General features: G+C 49.8%; 1 protein-coding gene across 3 annotated transcripts; it reads left to right on the top strand.

The window, feature by feature from the left end:
* The first annotated feature begins 1026 nt into the window (after nucleotides 1-1026).
* Nucleotides 1027-18401, top strand: ANKRD35 (ankyrin repeat domain 35). Of its 3 annotated transcripts, none has more exons than XM_059374439.1 (15): nucleotides 1027-1106; nucleotides 1401-1520; nucleotides 6782-6912; nucleotides 7654-7742; nucleotides 8099-8163; nucleotides 9207-9264; nucleotides 9454-9524; nucleotides 9810-9916; nucleotides 10554-10741; nucleotides 11369-11406; nucleotides 11573-13591; nucleotides 15316-15405; nucleotides 16656-16721; nucleotides 17699-17798; nucleotides 18338-18401. In XM_059374439.1, exons 2-14 carry the CDS (start codon nucleotides 1482-1484, stop codon nucleotides 17759-17761), a joined length of 3024 nt encoding a protein of 1007 aa, XP_059230422.1. In that variant the 5' UTR covers nucleotides 1027-1106; nucleotides 1401-1481; the 3' UTR covers nucleotides 17762-17798; nucleotides 18338-18401. The 3 variants fall into 3 exon arrangements, with proteins under 3 accessions (XP_059230422.1, XP_059230421.1, XP_059230423.1); XM_059374438.1 differs by having other exon boundaries at nucleotides 1058-1127; XM_059374440.1 differs by lacking the exons at nucleotides 16656-16721; nucleotides 17699-17798; nucleotides 18338-18401 and having other exon boundaries at nucleotides 1058-1127; nucleotides 11573-13620; nucleotides 15316-15390.
* Nucleotides 18402-21152: the final 2751 nt, after the last annotated feature.

Genomic DNA, 21152 nt, shown 5'->3' with positions numbered 1-21152 from the left:
CAGAAAGAGCTGCACTTTTGCTGTATGAAGCTGTGGGTTATATGCTTAGTGCTCAAGGGGGAGGGGACGTGCAGGGAGTTATTAAATCACAAATGTCTTCTTCAAATTTCTAATTTCACAAGATTTCTCTGGTGATTATCACTCATTTCCATATTAACTATTAGTGAGATATACAGGCAGTCATGAGACCCTTTAAGAATGTAGCAACCATGGGGGGCACCTGGGTGGCTCAGGGGGTCAAGCCTCTGCCTTCAGCTCAGGTCATGATCTCAGGATCCTGGGATCCACCCTTTCATCGGACTTTCTGCTCAGCAGGGAGCCTGCTTCGCCCTCTCTCTCTGCCTGCCTGTTTGCCTATTTGTGATCTGTCAAGTAAATAAAATCTCAAAAAGGAAAAAAAAAAAAAGTAGCAACCATCACATATTTGATCCTTATTGAAACTATGCAGGCTATAGGTAAGCCTTTCCGGCTAAAGGTGAACATTTTTCTGCCTCTATCCCTCAGCAAAAGACAGGCAGGCAGACCAGTTAGCTGGAACTGACTGGTCAAGCAAGAATTGCTGAGAATCTGAATTTAAAGGGCAGTGGAAATAGCGAAGATGGTTTTGCGGTGTTTACTTCAGATGCGGGTTGCTTAAAATAAGTATTCTCTCCTCCCACTGTGTTGTTTTCTAACTTAGAGGTTGCGTTGCAATATTAAGTCCGATCCCGCTCCCCTCAGGTTTTGTTTCCCAGATTGCGAAGGGTCATGCACCGTTAGTGCACAGTCCTCTGCTCTGCACCCCCATCTCCTCTGGTTTCCAAACAGCTCTCTTGAAAGCCTCTTCTGTGTTTGGGTTTCTGGCCCGGGAATGGGAGGAGGAAGCAGAGGTAAACTACGCGGGCCAGAGGTCTCTGGATATAATAAGAGTGTGGTCACCAGCGGTTAAACGCGACAGTTGGTGAGACCACAGCGCACCCAACGAATCCCGGACCTGCCGGCCTACAGTAACGGCTCCTGGAGGGGCGGGCCCGAGGCGGGGCTTGGGCCGGAGCTGCACCTGAACCTGCGCTGGGGAGCGGGGCTGGGAGAGGAGTTTTAGTCCCTGCGGGAGTACCTTCTACCGTGTGGGTTGGAGCTGGAGACAGGTTTGGTTTGGGAGAGCGAGGTTTGAGACCAAGCCCAAGTCGCCGCCAAAGACTGCGGGTTTTTTTTTGCTTCTGCAACGTCAGAGTCGGGCAGGGCCAGGGGCGGAGTTTTAAGCTTGGTTCTCGGCTTCTCGTATCCGATTGAAACCAGCAGGACCTGGGGCGCAACCTGGGGCGGGTCCTGGGGCGGGTCCTGGGGCGGGACCTGGGGCGGGACCTGGGGCGGGTCCGCGGCGGGTCTCACTTGGCTTTTGACAGCTCGCTCTCGCATAGCCACAGCCGAGTCCCTCGGGTTCGGGAACCTGTAGCCCCGCTCTCCACGCGTCCCCGCCCCCCGTGGCCCTGGCCCCGGCCATGAAGCGCTTCTTCTCCTGCTCCAGCTCACAGGTGGCGGTAGGTGCCAAAATGTCTGGGAGGATGGGGCTGGGGTCCAAGCCCTGTGGTGACAGAAGTTCTGAGTCCGGTCTTCATGCACTATCGCCTTTTCTCTTTCTGGGTCTTTCCAGCGCTTCCACTCCCGCAGTGCAGCCTGCCGGCTCTGCCTTCCTCAAGGCCCTGTCCGCTGGCCTCTGACTTGCCTTCCTAACCTCAGGCCTTCCCAAGTTCCTTTCAGTTGGCCTTTTCTTGTCGTCCTAGCATGTACACCTCCAACTTCTGAGATGTTTCCTGCAGCCCCTGCCCCTTCCCAAAGGCCCTGTCTACTTCTGCCATCTCCTAGTACTGAACACCTCGGAGCATCTGTCCTATCCCCAGCCCCTGCTCAGCCCCAAGTTCTGCTCTATGTCCCAAGTCCTGTGCCACGGCCCCATTTTCAGCCCTGACCTGTCCTCACAATCCTCTCCCATATAGCTCTATCCTTGCTGTTTCCTCTCAGCCCAACAAAGGTCTGTGCCTGCCCCAAGCCCTATTTCATAGTCACCTCTGTCCCTGCCCCCATCTCACCCCATGGCCCTTCCACTCCCATTCTCTCATCAGCACCACTGGCTCTCTGACATCATTCGAACCCTCTTTCCAATTGGTTGCTCCCACACCAGCAGTCTCCTCCTGTTCCCCCATCAACCTCTGCCCCTCTCTTCCCAGCGGTTGTCCCACACCTTTTTTGCCCCGACTTCCATCTGCCTGCTCTCTGTGGGTTAATCTTGCAGTCCGCCATCCTGACAGGCCCTAGCAGAGGAGGCATAGCTGTCTGGCTGCTCCCCAGGGAACTGGGTAAGTTGCCCACAGAGTTCACCCTGGCCAGCTCACCGCAGTGTCTGGTTATCAGACTGGTTCTTGGGCCAGTCAAGGCCTTCCACCTGCTTCTCCCCAGAATTTTCCTTCATTCTAAACCCTCATCCAGTTGCTTAGGGCTTGTACTCTCTGCTTCCCCGGACTGAGTTAGGGAAAGATGATAGTAGGAGAAGAGGATAGAGTAGATATGCTCAGAGTTCCCAGTAGAAGTCACTCGACTCCCCCACGTTCTCCCAGAACCCAACACAAGGCTGATTATAGAAGGTAGGGCACACAGAGAGGGTGTAGCTGTTTCTTCCCTGCAGATACCTCCTATCTGAGGATGGCATTTTCTGTGGAGATTGGGATTATGGCTCTTTTAGAAGTGAGGTAGCCAACGACCTGTGGACCTGTGGGAATATTACTCAGCCTAACCCGACTTACTGGTGTCATTCATAAGCAAACATGAGAAATGCTAGGCCCACACTCTTCAAGGGCAGGCCGCAGAAGCTTGGAAGGGAGCGAGCTATGAGGCAAGAGTAGGAACTCTGTTGAGGCCTGTTCTTGTCCCACTTGCAACTGCTTCTTCACATAGTCTCCACATGCATAGATCAACCAATCAAAATGCATTATCTGGATGACTAGTATAGGTACCAGCAACTGAGGCAACTCAGACTCTGTCTTAACTGATAATGATTTTCTCATTCACATGGATTCTTCCCTAGTGACTGAAAGTCCTCCACACTTCCCTTTCCTTTCAGGTCTGTGGAGTCTGCCTGCCCTTAGGAATGGGGAGATTATTTCATTTTTCCCAATTCTCCAATCCTTGGCTTCCAGTCTTTCCAAAGTTCTGGAAGGAGCAATGGACTGAATGTTGGAATTTGGAAATATCCATCCCTCTGTTCTTCACCCCAGCTCTACAGACTTGTGGCCATGAAGACTTTACACCCATTCTAAACTCTCTTCTGTATAACAAGCTCATAGGAAGTAAATCAGGTGGCTTTACAACTATCCAACTGGAAAGAAAACTGGTTTCTCAGTCAGGATGGGATCGCAAAGAGCTTACAACTAGGCCAGTGTCAGCTGCAAATTGTTTCCTCCTGAAACTTCCTCACCCTTATGATAAATTCCTCCACTCCCTGGGTGGTTAACCACTCTGAACCTGTTTGTCAGAGAAATAGTGTGACAGGCTTCCCGGCCACTCCCAAAACCTGGTTTCCAAGTCGTGCCAGCGGACTCTCCCTGCCTGTCTCCACTCCCATCCCTGGGTCCAGGGCCAAAGCCCTGCCTCCTTTGAGACCAGGACTGACAGTTCAGGGATCATTTTCAAATTAATCTAAATTATCCAGAATATAGGAAGCTACACACACACACACACACACACACACCCCTAGCTCTTATGATCTCATTTTATTTTAGTCAAATAGAGGATGCCTTTGAGGGTGTCTTACGTATTAGCTTACTCTGCCTATGTAGGAAGTGGACCAGAAAATAGCTTTAAACAGTTGGCGCTGAATCAGCTTGGAGGAATGTTAGTTGCATTAAAAAACAACAACAACAAAAAAAAACAAAACAGAAAACAAACAAAAAAAACCCTAAACTGTGAGTCAGTTCTGGTTCCTCTAGAACAGCCTTTCCATTTCCAATCACCTGTCCTACAGGTGTACCCACTCTTTCTCTCTGCTGTTGGTGTGTTCCATCTCAATAGGAAGCTTACCAGCACACAGCCAGAGATAAGGAGAGGTTGCAATTACTTCTACAAAAGCCCCCTAATCTTGGCTGCAGAAATACAAAGCTTATCCTTGTTTTTGACACTGCTGATTAGAGTGGTGATTGCTCCCCTGAGGCTGGGATGGTCATCCAGGGCCTCTTTTCCAGAGGCGCTGGGATGAGCGGTAGATGGATTTGGAATTCGGAAGCATCCCTCTGTCCTTCTTCACCCTAGCTCTGCAGAGGTTTGGTCATGATGAATTTTCCATCTCTTCTAAATTCTTAGTAGAAAAGATTATAGGAAATAAGTCAGGCAGATTTAGAGCTGTCTAGTTGGAAAGAAAAGTATCTACTTTGCTAAGGAGCCCCTTTACTGTCTCTACAGCCTGGCCGTTATATGTTGGCTGATACAGAGCAAGAGCTCTTCCTCTCGCTCCCCTGAAGGGAGAATTCTGACCCCTGAATTGCTGGCATATCCAAAATGTGCTAGCAATGCTGGGAAGGATGGGGATTGGGATTAGCCTTTATTGTGCCCTTACTCTGTGGCCTGTTACATCACTAGGGAACTGAGGTTCAAAGAAGTTGTTACATGCTGAAATTCACAAGGATAGAAAAGCGTTAGAATCAGGGGCGCCTGGGTGGCTCAGTGGGTTAAGCCGCTGCCTTCGGCTCGGGTCATGATCTCAGGGTCCTGGGATCGAGTCCCGCATCGGGCTCTCTGCTCAGCAGGGAGCCTGCTTCCCTCTCTCTCTCTCTGCCTGCCTCTCCATCTACTTGTGATTTCTCTCTGTCAAATAAATAAATTAAAAAAAAAAATCTAGAAAAGCGTTAGAATCAGGATTTTAAACAGACAACTTCAGATTGAGGTCAGCTGATGGCAGTGTCCCCTGAGGGAGATATAATTATAGCTTCCATATTTTTTTCTGAGGCTAACTGGTCCCCAAGGGACATTAGATGATATTATTCCTAGGTCCCAAAGTCTACTTGGTATAGGGAGAAGCCATTTGGCTTATTTTGTCCTTTGAGAAACAACCTGTTTGGAGACTGTTCTCTGTGCAGGGAGTAGCGTCTGGGGGTGGGTGGCTTTGGCCTAGAGGCAGTCTTAGACTGGTTACATGGTAATAAGGAAACCTTCTCCCAGAACTCTGTAGCAGTGTGTGTGGTCTGGTGGTGCGAACCGGGAGTGGATGCCAGGTGGCCTGGGTTCTAGTCTCAGTTTTACCCTGTTTTGTGGTGTGATCTGGGACAGTTATCCAACCTTAGTGTGCTTCAGTTTCTTCTGCTCTCAAATAGATCCAATTATATCAGCTCTAACTCCTTTCCGGGGATGCTGAGAGGCTAATCGAAATAGCACTGGAAAGGACTGTGAAGAATTACAAGAATTACCTTAGAATCCACCTAGCCTGAGATCATTTTATGGCTTGGGCATTTCAAAACTTCCCTGTTTTTGCTATATAATTTTCCCTGGCTGGGCAAACAGTATTTGAAAATTGGTTATTTGGCTTCTGCAGACCCTATGTTTTCCCACCTCCTCCCAAGGCCTCTTTCTTGTTGAGATGACACCTCATAAAATCTAAGGAGCCACCAGCAATCCTTCACCACTTCCTGTTTGGTTATAAGAATACCATACCCTTGTATGGCCTTTTCCAGTTTACGAAGAAATTTTATATGCCTTATATGAGGTTAGCTCACTTAATGCTCACAACGTGATGAGGTAGTTATTATTTCCCACGTGTCAAAGATGAGGACACAGAGGTGTTCAATTGCTTACCCTGGGTCACATAGCTGAGAAAGTAGCTGACCCAGGCCTTCACCTCAGGCCTGCTGACAAAATATTCATCCAGGAGTCTTTTCACCATCATACAGTCTTTTGCATCCCTTCTTCCTTTCCCTTCCTCTCTCTGGATCCAACCAGGCCTTTCTGGGCTTCAGCCCTGGGTGTTTTACACAGCTGTCTCTCATGCCCTGTGATACCTCAATTATTGTAATTACCCCCACCACCAGCAAAAAGTCAAGCTGGAATGAGAGAACAATGCAAGCCCAGGTGTGGCTGTTGCTGGGGACAGCTGCTCCCTGCCAGGGAAAAGAAGAGGGAGGGCAGGGGAGAAAGGAGCAGGGGAGCTGCCTCTCGCTGCCTCTGCAGGCCTAGCCAGAGACCTTATCTCTGCCGCTAGGTGGTTGTGCTTTGGAAGGGGAAGAGCAACCAGCTGAAGGGCATAAAGGGCATAGAAATGAGGCTGGAAAAAAGAAACTCTGCCCCCCCTCCCAGTTTTGGGACCCAATGCCCAAGGGCAGAGATGTAATGGCTGGGTATTTGGGCTCCTAGCTGTAATGTGATGCTGGGTGCCTTGACTTCTCATAAATCTGAGGACAAGAGGCTGAACAGCCTGGGGAGATGAGAGGCAATGTGGCTCAGTTTGCTCCAGCAAGACCCCGAGAGGAAAGGGGAAAGGAGTCATGGCTGGGATCACTCTGAGCATGCGCACCTAACCCCAATAGTCACGTGATGACTTTAAAAAAAGGACATCTAAATACTACACTTTCAGTACTAGAACATGATTTTTAATCCAGGAGTCCAAGCACTTTTTGACCCAGGGCTGACAAAGGCCAGCAGTAGTCTCTCAGCTGCATATGGATGTCCCTTTTCTTTGCAGGGCACCCTAGCCATCTCCTCCCTTCCTTTTCCCATCCCACTCCTGCCCCCTGTATTCACACAACCCATGGCCCCTGACCAGGTGGAGAGATGGAACCGCCGTGATCAGAAGCTGCTGGAGGCGGTGCAGCGGGGGGATGTGGGACGCGTGGCTGCCCTGGCCTCGAGGAAGTCAGCCCGGCCCACCAAGCTGAACTCGAATGGCCAGTCCCCGTAAGTGAGCCGTCCCAAGTCCACCCCCCTCCCCCCGCCCCCCCATATGTGGTTACCATTAAAAGCCTTAAACCCGGAAGGAGGTAAGACCCGGGAAGCCCTACAACCCCTGAGCCGTTTTTGTCTTGACCAGCAAGCGTGTCTATCAGCGTTTGTTTGCTACACACCAAGGGCTGCACACAGTGAGGGAAGAGACATTGTCTCTGAGTCCCACCCCTCTCACAGTCCAGAATGACAGAACTGCACCCCCCCCCCGCCCCCAAAAAAGGGAAAGAAAAAGCAGAAAAGGACATAAAGCCCATGAAACAAACAGAAAACAGGTACACTCATTAAAGATGGCATCTCTTTATTGCTCAAGTAGGAGGGTGTGTAGCTTGGGAAATTAGGAGCAAAGTGGTAATGGCCATGAGCCTCACATGGCTGGATGGAGTGATTAGGATGAGAGGGATATTATCCCTTGTCCCTTCCAGTGGCCAGCCCTCTTTTGTGTTTGAGCAATAGTCTAACTTGCTCGAGACCTATGGCTCTCATTTCTGTCTTTGCTTCCAGCCTCCTCTGGCTTTGTGACAGTAGGCCACAGAGCCTTTTCCTCAGAAAGTCAGGCTATAGGGGAACCTCCCTGTCTAGTTTGGGGACTGGCTTTGAGGTGAAGGAGCATAGTAGGTAGTACTTATGAATATTCTTGTAGCTCTCATCCCCCAGTCCCCTCATCCTTCTGCTCCTTGGCCTTGATTCTGGCAGGTTCCATCTGGCAGCCTCCAAAGGCCTGACAGAATGTCTAACTATACTGCTTGCGAACGGGGCTGACATCAACAGCAAGAATGAGGATGGTGAGTTAGACCGCACATTGGGCCCCACGGCGGGCCTCTCCCTTTAGAGCAACAGTGGTGGTGGGGGCCAACCCCTGGAGGTTCCGAGTGTAGCCCCCCACTTCTCTCCTCATCAGTTCTGGCCAGCATCCTCCCAGGGCGCTCCTCCCTGCAAGCTGGCTTTACCTCAACCCCCACTCCCACCTCCACCACAGGTACCAGGTACTCGGGGAACAGGAATTTCTGGCCCTGTGGGGCTGAGAGCTTCTCTCTCTAATCTCCCCCTGATTATCTGTGCGTCTTTTGCCTTCCCTCCCTGTGAGTCATCGGCATGCGTAGGGCCATCCATCTTCCATCTCCCCTCTTTCTCTTTCCAGGAAGCACGGCCCTGCACCTGGCCACCATCTCCTGTCAGCCACAGTGTGTCAAAGTTCTGCTGCAGGTAGGAACAACCTCTCAGTACTGCTTTAGTGAAGGGAACAAGTGGGCCCAGCATCTTCTATCTTGCCCTTGTAGTCACATGCACTATTGGGTCACATGGACCGCTCTCCTCCCCAGTAAGACAGGTGGTAATCCGGGGTGCCTAGGTGGCTCAGTGGGTTAAAGCCTCTGCCTTCGGCTCCGGTCATGATTCCAGGTCCTGGGATCTAGTTGGAGTCCCGCAGCAGGCTTTCTGCTCAGCAGGGAGCCTGCTCCCCGCAACCCCCCCCCCCCCCCCGTCCCCGCCTGCTTCTCTGCCTACTTGTGATCTCTGTCAAATAAGTAAATAAAATCTTAAAAAAGAAAAAAAGGCAGGTGGTAATCCTGCACCCATCAGTTCACAAGCATTTAGGTAACACCCACTACATGCGGATAACATGCTTAAGGCGGCCCTTGAGGGCAGATCAGAAAGCAGAGTTCCCCCGGGGGACTGCTGGCCAGTCCTCTGTAAGCCACTAGCAGAGCCCTGCGCAGATGGAGTGCTGAGTGGCTGCGCAGGTGGAAGGAGAACAGAGGTGTTCAAATTCATCCACACTTCTACTGTCTGCTTTTAAGGGACTTGCAGTCTAGGGGCACTAAGGGAAATATATATGTGAAATGACACGCAGAAAATCCAGAAACCTGTCTCCAAAAGTGCAAAAGGCACAGTTCAGCAGGCCACTGGGCAAATGGCTGTTCTGCTTTTGTTCTTCCCTGACCTTTCCAAGTTCCCTAATGCTTAGCCTGAAGTATCCCGCGGGGACTCAGATATCATTTTCCCTAACATACTTATTGGTCTATCATCTGATTTTTCTTAGGCCCTAGGTTTAAGAACTGCGGCTGAAATTCAAGGCTGCCTATAATCTGCAAGGAGTGGACTGGCTCTCCTAGTAGTTGGCCGGAGCCATGGTCCTCCTTCCCCTCACTGTAGTGCTATGGAAGTTGGGGAGCCAACGGGGGGTGGGGGTATGGGATAAGGATGGTACCACCATGCCCCATGCTGCTTCCCTTTGTGGCTGTTTGCAGCATGGCGCCAACGAAGATGCTGTGGATGCAGAAAATCGTAGTCCGTTGCACTGGGCAGGTGTGTGCTGGGGACAGGGGGTGGGGTTGGGGGGAAGCAGGACTGCAGGGACCATGGGCAGAAGGCAGGGGGTGTGGGATGACATTTGGAGAGCAGGACAGATTGAATGGTTGGAGGGAATGCTGGGTCATAGTCTGACTAGTGTCCTTCCTGCTTCTCCTTAACCCAATCATCCCTCAATCCTCCCAGCCTCCTCTGGCTGTGCCTCCAGTGTGCTCCTGCTGTGTGACCATGAAGCCTTCCTGGATGTCCTGGATAATGTGAGTGTCTGCTGGGCAGGGCCCTGCACAGGGAGGCTGCTGCTCTCTCTGAGCTTGACTGGCTAAGCTCTGGGATGAGGAGGGTGGAGCAAGGGGGGCATGCCTCCTCTTCCTTCTCCCCCTGATGCTCCTCCTTTCCCTCCCAGAAGAGTTTTTTTTTGTTTTTTGTTTTTTGTGTTTTTTTTGGAAGAGGGCTTTTCTTTTGAAGAAGTGTCGGGAGAGGGCATTTGGTAGAATTGTCAAGCCTCTGGCTCCTCATGACCTCCCTTCCCACAATCTGTGCAGGACGGACGGACACCCCTGATGATTGCATCACTGGGGGGTCATGCAGCTATCTGCTCACAGCTACTACAGAGAGGTGCCCGAGTTAATGTCACAGACAAGGATGACAAGTGAGCCTTCCCCATCTCCCCAGCTCAAACCCAGGCATTGACCACTCTAGAAAGGAGCCCCTGGGCAAACGTGTGTGTGCGCATGCGCGTGTATGTGTGCGTGTGTTTTGTGGAAGAAAGATTGGTCTCTCTTTTCCTGGGAACCTCCTTCCTTCTGAGCAGTTGTTTGGAAGAGCTACATGCTGCTTTGCACTTTTCCTCTCAGGGAGCTGAGAAAGTTTTACTTAGACTTTCCTATTCAGCTGCTACCACCACCATCTATGATGGTGGTGGTAGCAGCATAGATGACCAGCATAGATGACCCTGGAAGTCGAATCAATACTTCTGGATCCATTAGTTCAATTTACTGGTTTCAAACCACCATCTAAACAATGGGATCCTTTTTCCAATAAAGAATTTATGTGGAACCTCGATAAAGAAAAGATGAAAATAGGGCCCTTCTACTTGGCTCCTGGCTTTCTGATGCTGCAGCTCCAAGGCAGGGTGGTCTGGTTTCATGCCTTGTTGTTGGCTGGTGTGGGTCTATGGTTCTCCTTGCCACACAGAGTGAGATCTGATTCCATGAGTGGAATTTCTAGAAGCAGGACTCCTGGATTTCCTGGGGAAAGCCTTTGCCCAGCTTTGTCCCCACTCACAGATCGGCTCTGATCCTGGCCTGTGAGAAAGGCAGCGCCGAGGTAGCAGAACTGCTCCTGAGCCATGGGGCAGACGCAGGGGCAATGGATGGCACAGGGCACGACGCTCTGCATTATGCTCTTCGCACTCAAGACAAAGTGTTGTGTCGGCTGCTGCGGCAGGCTCTGAACCGGCGGGGGCAGCGGGGAGGTAAAGCTGAGTCCCTTTTTTAACTTCACAATTCTCCTTGAGAGCCTTAGCATCCAGGAAGCTGCTTAGAATGCCATTTATTCCCATTGAAATAATCCCTCTGACAAAGAATTTTCACTTGAGTTTAGAGTTTAACTTACTGATTGCTGCTACTGTGAAATGACCCCAAATTCCCAAAGCATGGTCGCAAAAGTCCTTAATGCAGCCTTGTGTCCCCTCAGAAGGCAACTCTGGCTCGACTACCTCTATGTTTATGAGTTGTGATTGTTCATCTATTTGTATGGTTTGCCAGTCACCCTCCATCTCCCTTGCTAGACTGGAAAGCCCTCAGATGACAGGCCACTGCTGTTTTGCTCCACACTGAGATCCTGGTACCCATCAGTGCCTGGCACCATGCCCACTAAATAAGTGAGCAAACAAAATGAACAAGCTGGCCCGTCTCCAGGATAAGGGAACCAAGGATGCTGGATGCTTGGGGACCCATTCAACAGGGGTGGCTCCTGTTGACATGTGTGGGAAGGGTCCTCACACTGGGGGAATGTTCTTCTCAGAAAAAGTCTGAAGATAAAGCGTGGGCTAGAAGAGGGCCTGTCTCTATTCTCATTTTCCCTGTGATTTCTCGCATAGGTCAGGGGCTTGTTCAACATCCAGATCTTGCATCCCAGGTAAGACCCTACATGCCTTTTGCTTCCGACCCACCCTAGGCTGTCCCACTGGGGTTTCCCCTAGGTAGTGATTCTTGGGGGCATCGAGAGAGAGTAAGATAAGAAAACCCCTCCTGGGTCTTGGCTAGCTGCCTGCTTTTAGTTCACTATTCCTTTTTCTATGTAGGCCTCCTCATCTGAGCCTCACATGGGTTCTCCACCTAAGAGCCCATGGAGAGCAGAGCCCGAGGAGGAGCAGGAGGAAGAGGAAGAGGAGGAAGACCCATACCCAGATGAGTGGAGGTGGAAGTATGAAGAGGAGCAGAGGAAGGTTTCTCAGTTGGAGCAGGAGCTGGTGCAAAAGACTGAAGAGGCGAAAACTCAGGCTGCAGCCTACCTGGGCCTGGAGAACCAGATTCGAGAGCAGGTGCAGGAGCTGGGGCTCCTCCTAGCTCAAGAGCCTGGAGCTCCCGGAGGGCAGGGCTCTAGTCTTCGGCCTGGAGGAGATGGAATGGAACAGGGCTGTCCCTTGGGCCTGCTGGCCAAGCGCATTCAAGAGCTAAGGAAACAGCAGCAGGCAGCAGCCGCAGTGGCAACCAAGCCAGCATTAGCTCCTAAGAAGGCTGAGGATTTAGCCTCGGGGGGCATTCAGCATGAAGCCCAAGGAAGGCTCCAGCCAGAAGAACAAGAGCCACCCCAGAGCCTAAGGTGTGAGACTGCTGGGAAAGCCACAGGACAGCAGCTGAGTGCCAATGGTGGACAGGCCCTTGGTGGGGATGGTACTGATGAGCCATCGGCTGGTCAGAAAGAGAAGCCCCAGGCCCCTGGGGCTGACCCGATAGGCACAGCGGCTGAACCCATGGGCCCAGCAGCCATGAATCAGCTCCTTGTACAGCTGAGGGAGGAGGTGGCTGCCGTGTGGCGAGAAAAGGATGCTGCCCGGGGGGCTTTGTCAAGACCAGTCCTGGAGGGGGCTCTGGGGACACCCCAGGTGGAGGCTGCAGCCGCTGCCTGGGAGAAGATGGAGGCCAGGCTAGAGCAGGTGCTGGTGAGGCTGGATCGGGCAAAGGCAGGATTACAGGGCAAACCTCAGGCCCCTGCCCAGGAGCCCAGAGAGGGAGCCCCAAAGGCAGGCCTGGTGATCATCACCAAAGAGAATGAAGGGAAGGAGAAGAAGGCTCCTGGGGCCCGGGGAGAGCCTTTGGGGGCCCCTGGAGGGGAACGGCTACCCGGAGGCTGTCCGGCTAAGGGCCAGCTGGAGAAGGAGGTAGCAGCACTGAGACGGAGCAATAGCAACTTGCTGGAGGAGCTGGGGGAGTTGGGGCAGGAGAGGCAGCGGTTGCAGGGGGAGTTGCAGTCTCTGAGCCAGCGGCTCCAGCGGGATTTCGTTCCCAAGCCAGAGGCGCAGGTCCAGCTGCAGCAGTTGCGGCGGAGTGTGGGGCTGCTGACGGACGAACTGGCCATGGAGAAGGAGGCCACCGAGAAACTGCGGAAGCGTCTGGCCTCCCAGAGCAGTGGCCTCCAAGGGCTGTGGAACTACCTGCCACCAGACCTGGTGGGCAAGGGGAGTGCTGGGCGCACAGCGGGCGAGCCCCTGGAGGAGCTGCAGGCCTGCATCAGCACCCTAGTGGAGCAGCACCGCGAGGCCCAGAAGGGGCTGGCTCGCCTGGAGGAGGAAAACCAGCAGCTGCGGGGGACCCTGGCCCCATGCGGGGAGCCGGGCACCTTGTCAGAAGCCCCCGCACCGCCCCAGGTGGCGGCTCTGGAGCAAGACCTGGGGAAGCTGGAGGAAGAGCTGCGGGCCGTCCAGGCCACGATGAGCGGGAAGAGCCAGGAGATCGGGAAGCTGAAGCAGCTGCTCTACCAGGCCACCGAGGAAGTGGCCGAGCTGCGGGCCCGGGAGGCTGCTAGCCTGCGGCAGCACGAGAAAACGCGCGGTTCGCTGGTGGCCCAGGCTCAGGCGTGGGGCCAGGAGCTGAAGGCCCTGCTAGAAAAGTATAACACAGCGTGCCGGGAGATGGCTCGCCTGCGCCAGGCGGTGGCGGAGGAGCGGCGGCGGAGCGGGGACCTGGCCACACGCGCGGCCGAGCAGGAGCGCCAGGCAGGCGAGCTGCGCGCGCGCTCCCAGCAGTTTGAGCAAACAGCTGAGCAGTTCAAAGATAAGGTGGACCATCTCATTGGGGCTTGCCGGGACAAGGAGGCCAAGGTGAGCAGGCTGGGCAGCCGGTAGGGAAAGTAAGTGGCCATGTGTTTAGGGGGTTTTTTAGACTGCCTCTGTCTTTGTGTTGTCAGTTTAATACCTGTAACGGAGCACCTGTGGTTTTCAAGGACGGTTGTGTTCCCCGGCGTCGGCGTCGCGTCTTGCCTCTTGTTTCTCGTTTCTCCAGGAATTGGGGTTGATATTAGTGGTGAGGCTAAGGTATAAACAGAAGAGAGAAGGGGCCTTAAGTATTACAGTTGGGGATTCAGGATTCAGAAGCAGTGCGGGTCGCAGCCAGCTAGCTACTGCCCTGGAGGGATTATGGTTATGAACACTTTCACTTAAAAAGTAGATTAGCCCAGGTTGCTGGGGTTTTGCTAGGGTTCTGGGGAGGTAACTGGGGGGCTGATGGGGGTTAGAAAAGTAGACTAGCCTCTAGCTCCTCTTCTCCTCCCCACCCCACCCACTTCAGTCAGAGGGAGTTCTAGAGATTTCCATTGGCAAAGAGAATACCAAATCAAATAAAAACGTTTGAAAACCACTGTGTTAGAAACCGGAGTTTCCCAAGGATTGCTCCAGAACTCAGTGTAAAGGCTGTACATTTCTAGGAGGCATGTTTTATGAATCATAAAAAAAATCCATTTACGAATGAATTTAGTAATTATATTTATTTATTTATTTATTTATTTATAAGATTTTATTTATTTGACACAGAGAGAGAGACAGCCAGAAAGGGAATACAAGCAGGGGGAGTAAGAGAGGGAGAATCAGGGTCCTGGGGTTCTCTGCTCAGCCGGGAGCCTGCTTCCCCCTCTCTCTGCCTGCCTCTCTGCCTACTTGTGATCTCTCTCTATCAAAATAAATAAATAAAATTTTTAAAAAGATATAGGAAGTATATGTTTTGTATACTACAGAGGGCACACAAAGAAGGAATGTTATACAGAATAGCAATCAGTGTGCAGTGGGGCTGATTAAAAAAAGGAGGAATTTTGTGTTGGCGTTGAAGGAAAAGATGATGTAGATAAATGGGCGAAAGAAAATAGTGTAGTCTGACATTGGATTTGAAATTCAGTTTCAAAACTTACTGCTTGATCTTGGGTGAGTTCTCTAAAGCCTCCAAATCTCATCTAAGACTCAGTTTTCTCATCTCTACTATGGGTATAATGACAGGGTTTCAGGAAGATTACATTAATAAGACATTATATTTAAAATACTAGAAATGCTTTTTGGTAAATGGTAAGCACTCAATAAATAAAAGTGAGCTATTTTTATAATTCCTACTGCCACCATTCCTATTACTGCTGGTTATCAGTAACCAAGTTTGTGCCTCAGTCTCACGAACCACAAAAACAAAACTCATCTCTTATTTCTTGGTGGTCAACAACCATGAATAGGGCAGGATCCAGTGCAGACTTCAGACCATGGGCCATGAATTCAAAGAGATCTTGGTTCAAATCATTATTTCATTACTTACTAGCTGTATGATTTTGACAAGTCACTTAAGTCAGTCTTATCTGCAAAATGTGAATACTAATACTTCCTTCAGTGAAGTATTATTCTCCTCAGAACAGAAGAAGAAATGTCTTGAGTATTAATTGAGACAATGTGTATAAAAGTACCTGGCATATATTACATACCCACTAAAAGGAAGTTGACCTTGACCGTGGATGGTATTGGGGTGGGAAATGACTTGGGCCACTTCAGTTGCCTTTCTTTCCTTGTGGCATCAGATCAAGGAATTGTTGAAGAAGCTGGAGCAGCTTTCAGAGGAGGTCTTAGCTGTTCGGGGAGAAAATGCTCGCCTTGCCCTACAGCTTCAGGTATGTTCTGGCCCTCAGAGAAATAGATGCTGCTAGAAAAGAGGGCGGCCAGTGGAAGTGATGTATGTGAGGGGAAAAGTCTAGGAATTGTAGAGGCCTGGTCAGGCAGTGGTCTAGGCTGGGCCAATGGTGGGCCAAGGGAGCCTAATTGGTATAGCTGACCACTTCTTTCTTCTCCTTTTTTTAATTTTTAAATTTTTGTTTAAATTAATTTCATTAACATATAGTGTATTATTTGTTTCAGGAGTAGAATTTAGTGATTCATCAGTTGCATACAACACCCAGTATTCATTCCATCAAGTGCCCTCCCTAGTGCCCATCACCCAATTACCCCATCCCCCAATTACCCCATCCCCTCACCCACCTTCCCTCTAGCAACCTGTTTGTTTGTTCTCTACAGTTAAGGGTCTCTTGTGTTTTGTCTCCCTCTCTGTTTTTATCTTATTTATTTATTTTTATTTTTTATTATTAAAATTTTTTTAAAAAAAATTTATTTGACAGAGATGACAGGTAAGCAGAAAGGCAGGCAGAGAGAGAGAGGAAGGAAAGCAGGTTCCTTGCTGAGCAGAGAGCCTGATGCAGGGCTCGATCCCAGGACCCTGGGATCATGACCTGAGCCGAAGGCAGAGGCTTTAACCCACTGAGCCACCCAGGCGCCCCATTTTTATCTTATTTTATTTGTCCTTCCCTTCCCCTATTCATCTTCCCCTGTTCATCTGTTTTCTTAAATTCCATGTCTGAGTGAAATCATATGGTATTTGTCTTTTTCTGACTGACTTATTTTGATTAGTATAATACCCTCTAGTTCCTCCCCCATAGTTGCAAATAGCAAGATTTCATTCTTTTTGATGGTTGAGTAATATTCCATTATAGAATCTCTACATATAGATGTAGATAGATATCTTTATCCATTCATCTGTCTATGAACATTTGGGCTCTTTCCATAGTTTGGCTTTTGTAGACATTGCTGCTATAAACATTGAGTGCATGTGCCTCTTCGAACCACTGTGTTTGCATCCTTTGCATAAATACCTAGTGGTGCAATTGCTGAATCCTAGGGTGGTTCTATTTTAACTTTTTTGGGAACCTCCATACTGTTTTCCAGAGTGGCTGCACCACTGTTGTGTTACCACCAACAACTGACCACTTCATTCTATTTTTCCTCATCCTTGGTGGGGGGGTGGTAGTATGTGTGTCAGGGTGGGTGTGCTAGGATGGGCACAAGATCTCTCACTGATGCTCACTCCTAGGATTCCCAGAAGAATCACGACGAGATCATCTCCACCTATAGGAACCATCTGCTGAATGCTGCACAGGTGAGCATGGGAGGAGGTAGGGACAGCACCTTGGGCGGGGGGTGTTGCATTTGGGATCCCTCTTTTTACCTGCATATACCTGTCATTTCTTGGAAATTTGGACTTTATTTTTAAAAAATATTTTATTTATTTGACAGAGATCACAAGTAGGCAGAGAGGCAGGCGGGGGGAGGGGAGGGGTAAAGCAGGCTCCCTGCTGAGCAGAGAGCCCGATGTGGGGCTCAATCCCAGGACCCTGGGATCATGACCTGAGCTGAAGGCAGAGGCTTAACCCACTGAGCCACCCAGGTGCCCCTGGACTTTATTTTTTTTAAACAGACTTCATTTATTTATTTGACAGAGAGAGAGAGACAGTGAGGGAGGGAACACAACCAGGGGGAGTGGGAGAGGAAGAAGCAGGTTCCCCACAGAGCAGGGAGCCCTACTCAGGGCTCAATCCCAGCAACTTAGCCACCTGGGCACCCCGGAAAGTTGGACTTTAAATGTTCCAGTGCCAGGTCTCTGGATCTCCTTAGGTAGATCAAGAGAGGTTGTGCATGAATGTGAGTGGGGAGAGGTGTTTGTCCCTCCTTGTCAATACCCTGGTCTACTAGAAGGCCTTTTCCTGTTCCTTATGCCTTTTCTCAGTTTTAGCCTGAGCCAAATTATCCCTCACTAAGGAAGAAGAGATGGGTCATTTGCTCCTTTATTAGGAAGAATGATAGCTACAAAGAATTGAACACTTGTTGTCTATCAGGTGCTCTGCTTCATATTCACTATCTTTTTTTTTTTTTTTTTTTTAAACCCTCACAGCAGTCCCAGCAAGTAGACATCATTATCTTCCTTGTAGAGACTAGGAGACAGCCATGGAGAAGTCACACACTATAAACCAGGGCACAGAGGAAAGAGCGTTCCATGAAACCACGGAACGTTCCCTTGCCTGTCTCTCCTCATTTCCTGTTCATCATCTCCTTTTCCTTTCTTCCCACCACTTACAGGGCTACATGGAACAAGATGTGTACAATATTTTGCTGCGTATCCTCAGCATCCAGGAGGAGTGAGACAGCCATGCCCTGAGGGATGTGCGATTTCTCTGTGGTGAGTTGTGGGTCTGGATGATGAGGGAAGGAACCCAGAGAAAGGACTTGGGCAAAGAGGCTTAGGGATGGGACTTGGAGTCTCCTTTTGCCCCATGCAGTGGCGGCTGACACTGGGGAGCCCTGAGGGGTGAGGAGCATATGAAGTGAGATTAATTGAGAAGACAACATCTGGGGACTCCCTGGGTAGAGGCAGAATCAGGGAATAGGTAGACCAAAGGGGTCTGATGTGGGACGATGAGGACTGAAAAGCCTGGCTGGCTGAGTGGCTCTCCTAAGGCCCAGTCTAGAGACAGCCATGGTAGCAGAGTGGCAAGGAGTGGTTTGCTAGGGCGGGACTCTAGAACCCCAGACTCTCTCCTTCACTTGCATACCATTCATTCAGAGGGTAGTCACCTCTGACTCTTATTGCTGCCTCTGTGCACATGGCCATCTTCTCCCGTCCAGGTGGATGACATCCCGCTTTGCATCTTGTCATGGGTGGGAGGAGGCTGGGGAGGTGGAAATGTGTGCATTTCACCCTTGAATTTCTTCTTTCAGGGAGTAAGAGCGTCCCTGGTCGCCAGAGGCTCCACCAGGTTGGGGAGGAGGAAGGGGCAGTTGGTGGGGATGGGTGGGTGGGGTTTCACCTGACATTATGGATCCCAGACCTGAAAACCTGAAGCCTGGAGTCAGCACTAATGAGACCAGAGGAGGGGGCACATGGAGGCCAGCTCTATGGAAAATAAAGCAGGAGGCATGTAGTGTTGGATGTCCTGGTTTTCTCTGCTTAAAGGGGAGTGAGGGGAGGAATCTTTCTCATTCTCATTCCCCCCCCCCCTTTTTTTTTAAATCACAAATCGCTCCAAAAGTCTGCAGCTTTCAAACTTGGATTATGATCCACAGTAAGAAATAAACTTTGTATCATAGTGCGTATATCTGAAATAGTAATTACCCTTACTCTTTTCACTCTATGATTGTCTCTGCTGTTACACTTCAGCAAAAAAATATTGCTCACAATACATCCACAAATGGGCCAAGATTCATGATTGAGAAACAGCTCTCTGTGAAAATGGAGATGGACACTCTTTCTCTTTCTCAAATCTGGCTCTAATCTTTTTTCTCCGTCTTGAGATTCCTGCGTCCACTATCTTTTTTAAGAAGGAGAAATTGAGAGACCTGGATTTCCTTCAAGCTGTACAATCTAAAATATTTGATCCTGTGTCATACCCTGCATCTAGATCTGAGGCACAAAGACTCACATGGTCTGTGTTCTTTGCCCAGGTACAAAGTGATGTAAAAGTCAGATTCCTGGGAAAGGGAGGAAGGGATACTCAGAGCTGGCTTCTTCCCTCCACTTCTGTTAGACTTTAAAAAATGTATCTCTGTTGCCCACTTCCCATGGGCCTCCTCCCCTTCCTGTCCCTCCACTCGCCAGACTGCTAGGTGAGAGAGAGGCAGTGAATTCCTCCCCATCTGGAACTGCGGTTTAGATTCCTCCCTGGTCCTTCTCCCAGCCTGCCCCCTGCTGGGTTTTGCTGTGTAGGAGGACTCGGTTTTGGCCCTAGAGAGCCACACTGGGTTGGAAGGAGAGTGGGGAGGGGCTGCCTTGGAAGACAGGGACCACCCCAGGGCTGTAGGGGGGGTTGGCCCAGAAGAGAGCAGCTGTGTAGATTGCATCCTAGAGAAGATGAGGACAAGCTTTGGGATTTGTATGGACGGGCACAGGACTGCTTTAAAGCAGGAAGAATGGAGACAGGAGAGGTTGATGGGGAAAGAGAGGGTACAGCTGCTGGAAGAAGGGCATCAAAAGATCCAAGTTCCCCATGAAGGGGAACAGATCCTCTCTTTCCCTTCTTGCTCTTTGAGTTACCAAAGAATATAAAAGGACTATTACAATCATTATTTATGGAGTGCGGGGTGGGAAGAATGAAAAAATTGCTTAGAGAGAGAGAGAGGGAGAGATCCACACAGGCGGAGAGTGTTTGGCTAACTTTAAGTGTGAGTTAGAAGGCAGCTTTGGTAGTGGAAACTGATCCCAGGATGGCTGAGCTATGGGAATGGTCAGTGGTGTGAATACTAACACAGGATGGAATGTTCCCAACCCCTGGCCTTTCCAAACAGTCTCCCTCTGTATAACCCCATAAACTCTTACCCCAACAACCCCAAGGCCTGAAATTTTCCTTGATTTCATAAACAAATCTTTGTTTCCTAAAGTAGCTCTAGTCCTACTGTTCTCCCCATTCCTCCTAGGAGGGACTTAGGTAGGTACTTCCTACTCCTTTTTCTCTTCCTTGTTCCTCAGGCTTCAGATATAAGAGTATATGGGTGAGTGTAGGTGAAGCGTGGTCGCCACGATGGGGTCAGACTGTATCTTTGAATGCCTCCCATCAGAACATGGTCCTAATTTGTAGTTTCCCTCCTTTATCAGATAACAATTCATTAAACTGACATTGAACGAGTCTACTATGGGCCAGGCACTGGGGATAGAGAGTGAGCATCACAGAAAAAATTCTTGTCCTTGCCAAGCTGGGATACAGGATCAAATTCAGGCACCCTGTTTCCTACTTTATGTTATCCTGGAGGGGTGCTGGAACTTATAACCTCAAATTAACTATTAAAGGAGATCCCTTCTTTATCCCTCCTTTATGAAACCACTAAGATTCAAGGTGAGGTTTACTTTTTTTCTTTTACATTTTTACAGCTTTAATGAGTTATGATAATTGACATTCAATAAACTGCAAGTACTTTGATAAGTTTTGACACATGTGTATACCCATAAAACCATCACACAATCAAGGTAATGAACATGTCTATCACTCCAGAGAATACCCCCCCCTTTAAAAAAAAATCCTCTCTATCCTCCTCCTCTCCAATCACTGAAAATTCTAGAAGATAAAAACTAATCCATAGTAACTTTGGACCTAGAGGTCTGAACAGAACAAAAGCTTGGGGCCTGATGAAGACAGTTGGGTTTTAGAACTGAATACTTGAGCTTGAATTTAGCTTTAAGTCCCACCATTGCTGGAAGCAAAGCATCAGGGAAAGAACCTGAGTGTCATGGGAAGGTACAGATCTTCCCCAGGGATACAAGCCACAGAGTAGCTGGGCATGGTCCAATTCAGCAGGTACCTGGGGGTATTGCCGGGCTGGTACCTTCATTCTTGCGGCTTGGAAGGGGTCTCATGGGAAGGATTATACTGAAGGTTTAAGCTAAATGAGAGGGTAATTCATATTATTTATGATTATTTTTATGACAATTACAGGTTTAACTGTCTTGTTGCCGCTGCTAGATAGAGAGCTCCTGCAAGGCTTTTTATGTCCTCAGCACCTAACAATCTCTGAACAGCATTCTAATGTTTGTTGAACAAATGAC

The sequence above is a fragment of the Mustela nigripes genome, chromosome 14, assembly GCF_022355385.1.
Source record: "Mustela nigripes isolate SB6536 chromosome 14, MUSNIG.SB6536, whole genome shotgun sequence".
NCBI classification, from domain to species: Eukaryota; Metazoa; Chordata; class Mammalia; order Carnivora; family Mustelidae; genus Mustela; species Mustela nigripes.
This window is presented reverse-complemented; position numbering and strand designations above follow the sequence as displayed.

Excerpts from the sequence above, each read along its gene's own strand:
- ANKRD35 (XM_059374439.1), top strand. The coding sequence starts at position 1,482 with ATGAAGCGCTTCTTCTCCTGCTCCAGCTCACAGGTGGCG. Across the intron at positions 6,913-7,653 it reads AACTCGAATGGCCAGTCCCC|GTTCCATCTGGCAGCCTCCA; the intron begins GTAAGTGAGCCG and ends TGATTCTGGCAG. Across the intron at positions 9,265-9,453 it reads TAGTCCGTTGCACTGGGCAG|CCTCCTCTGGCTGTGCCTCC; the intron begins GTGTGTGCTGGG and ends CAATCCTCCCAG.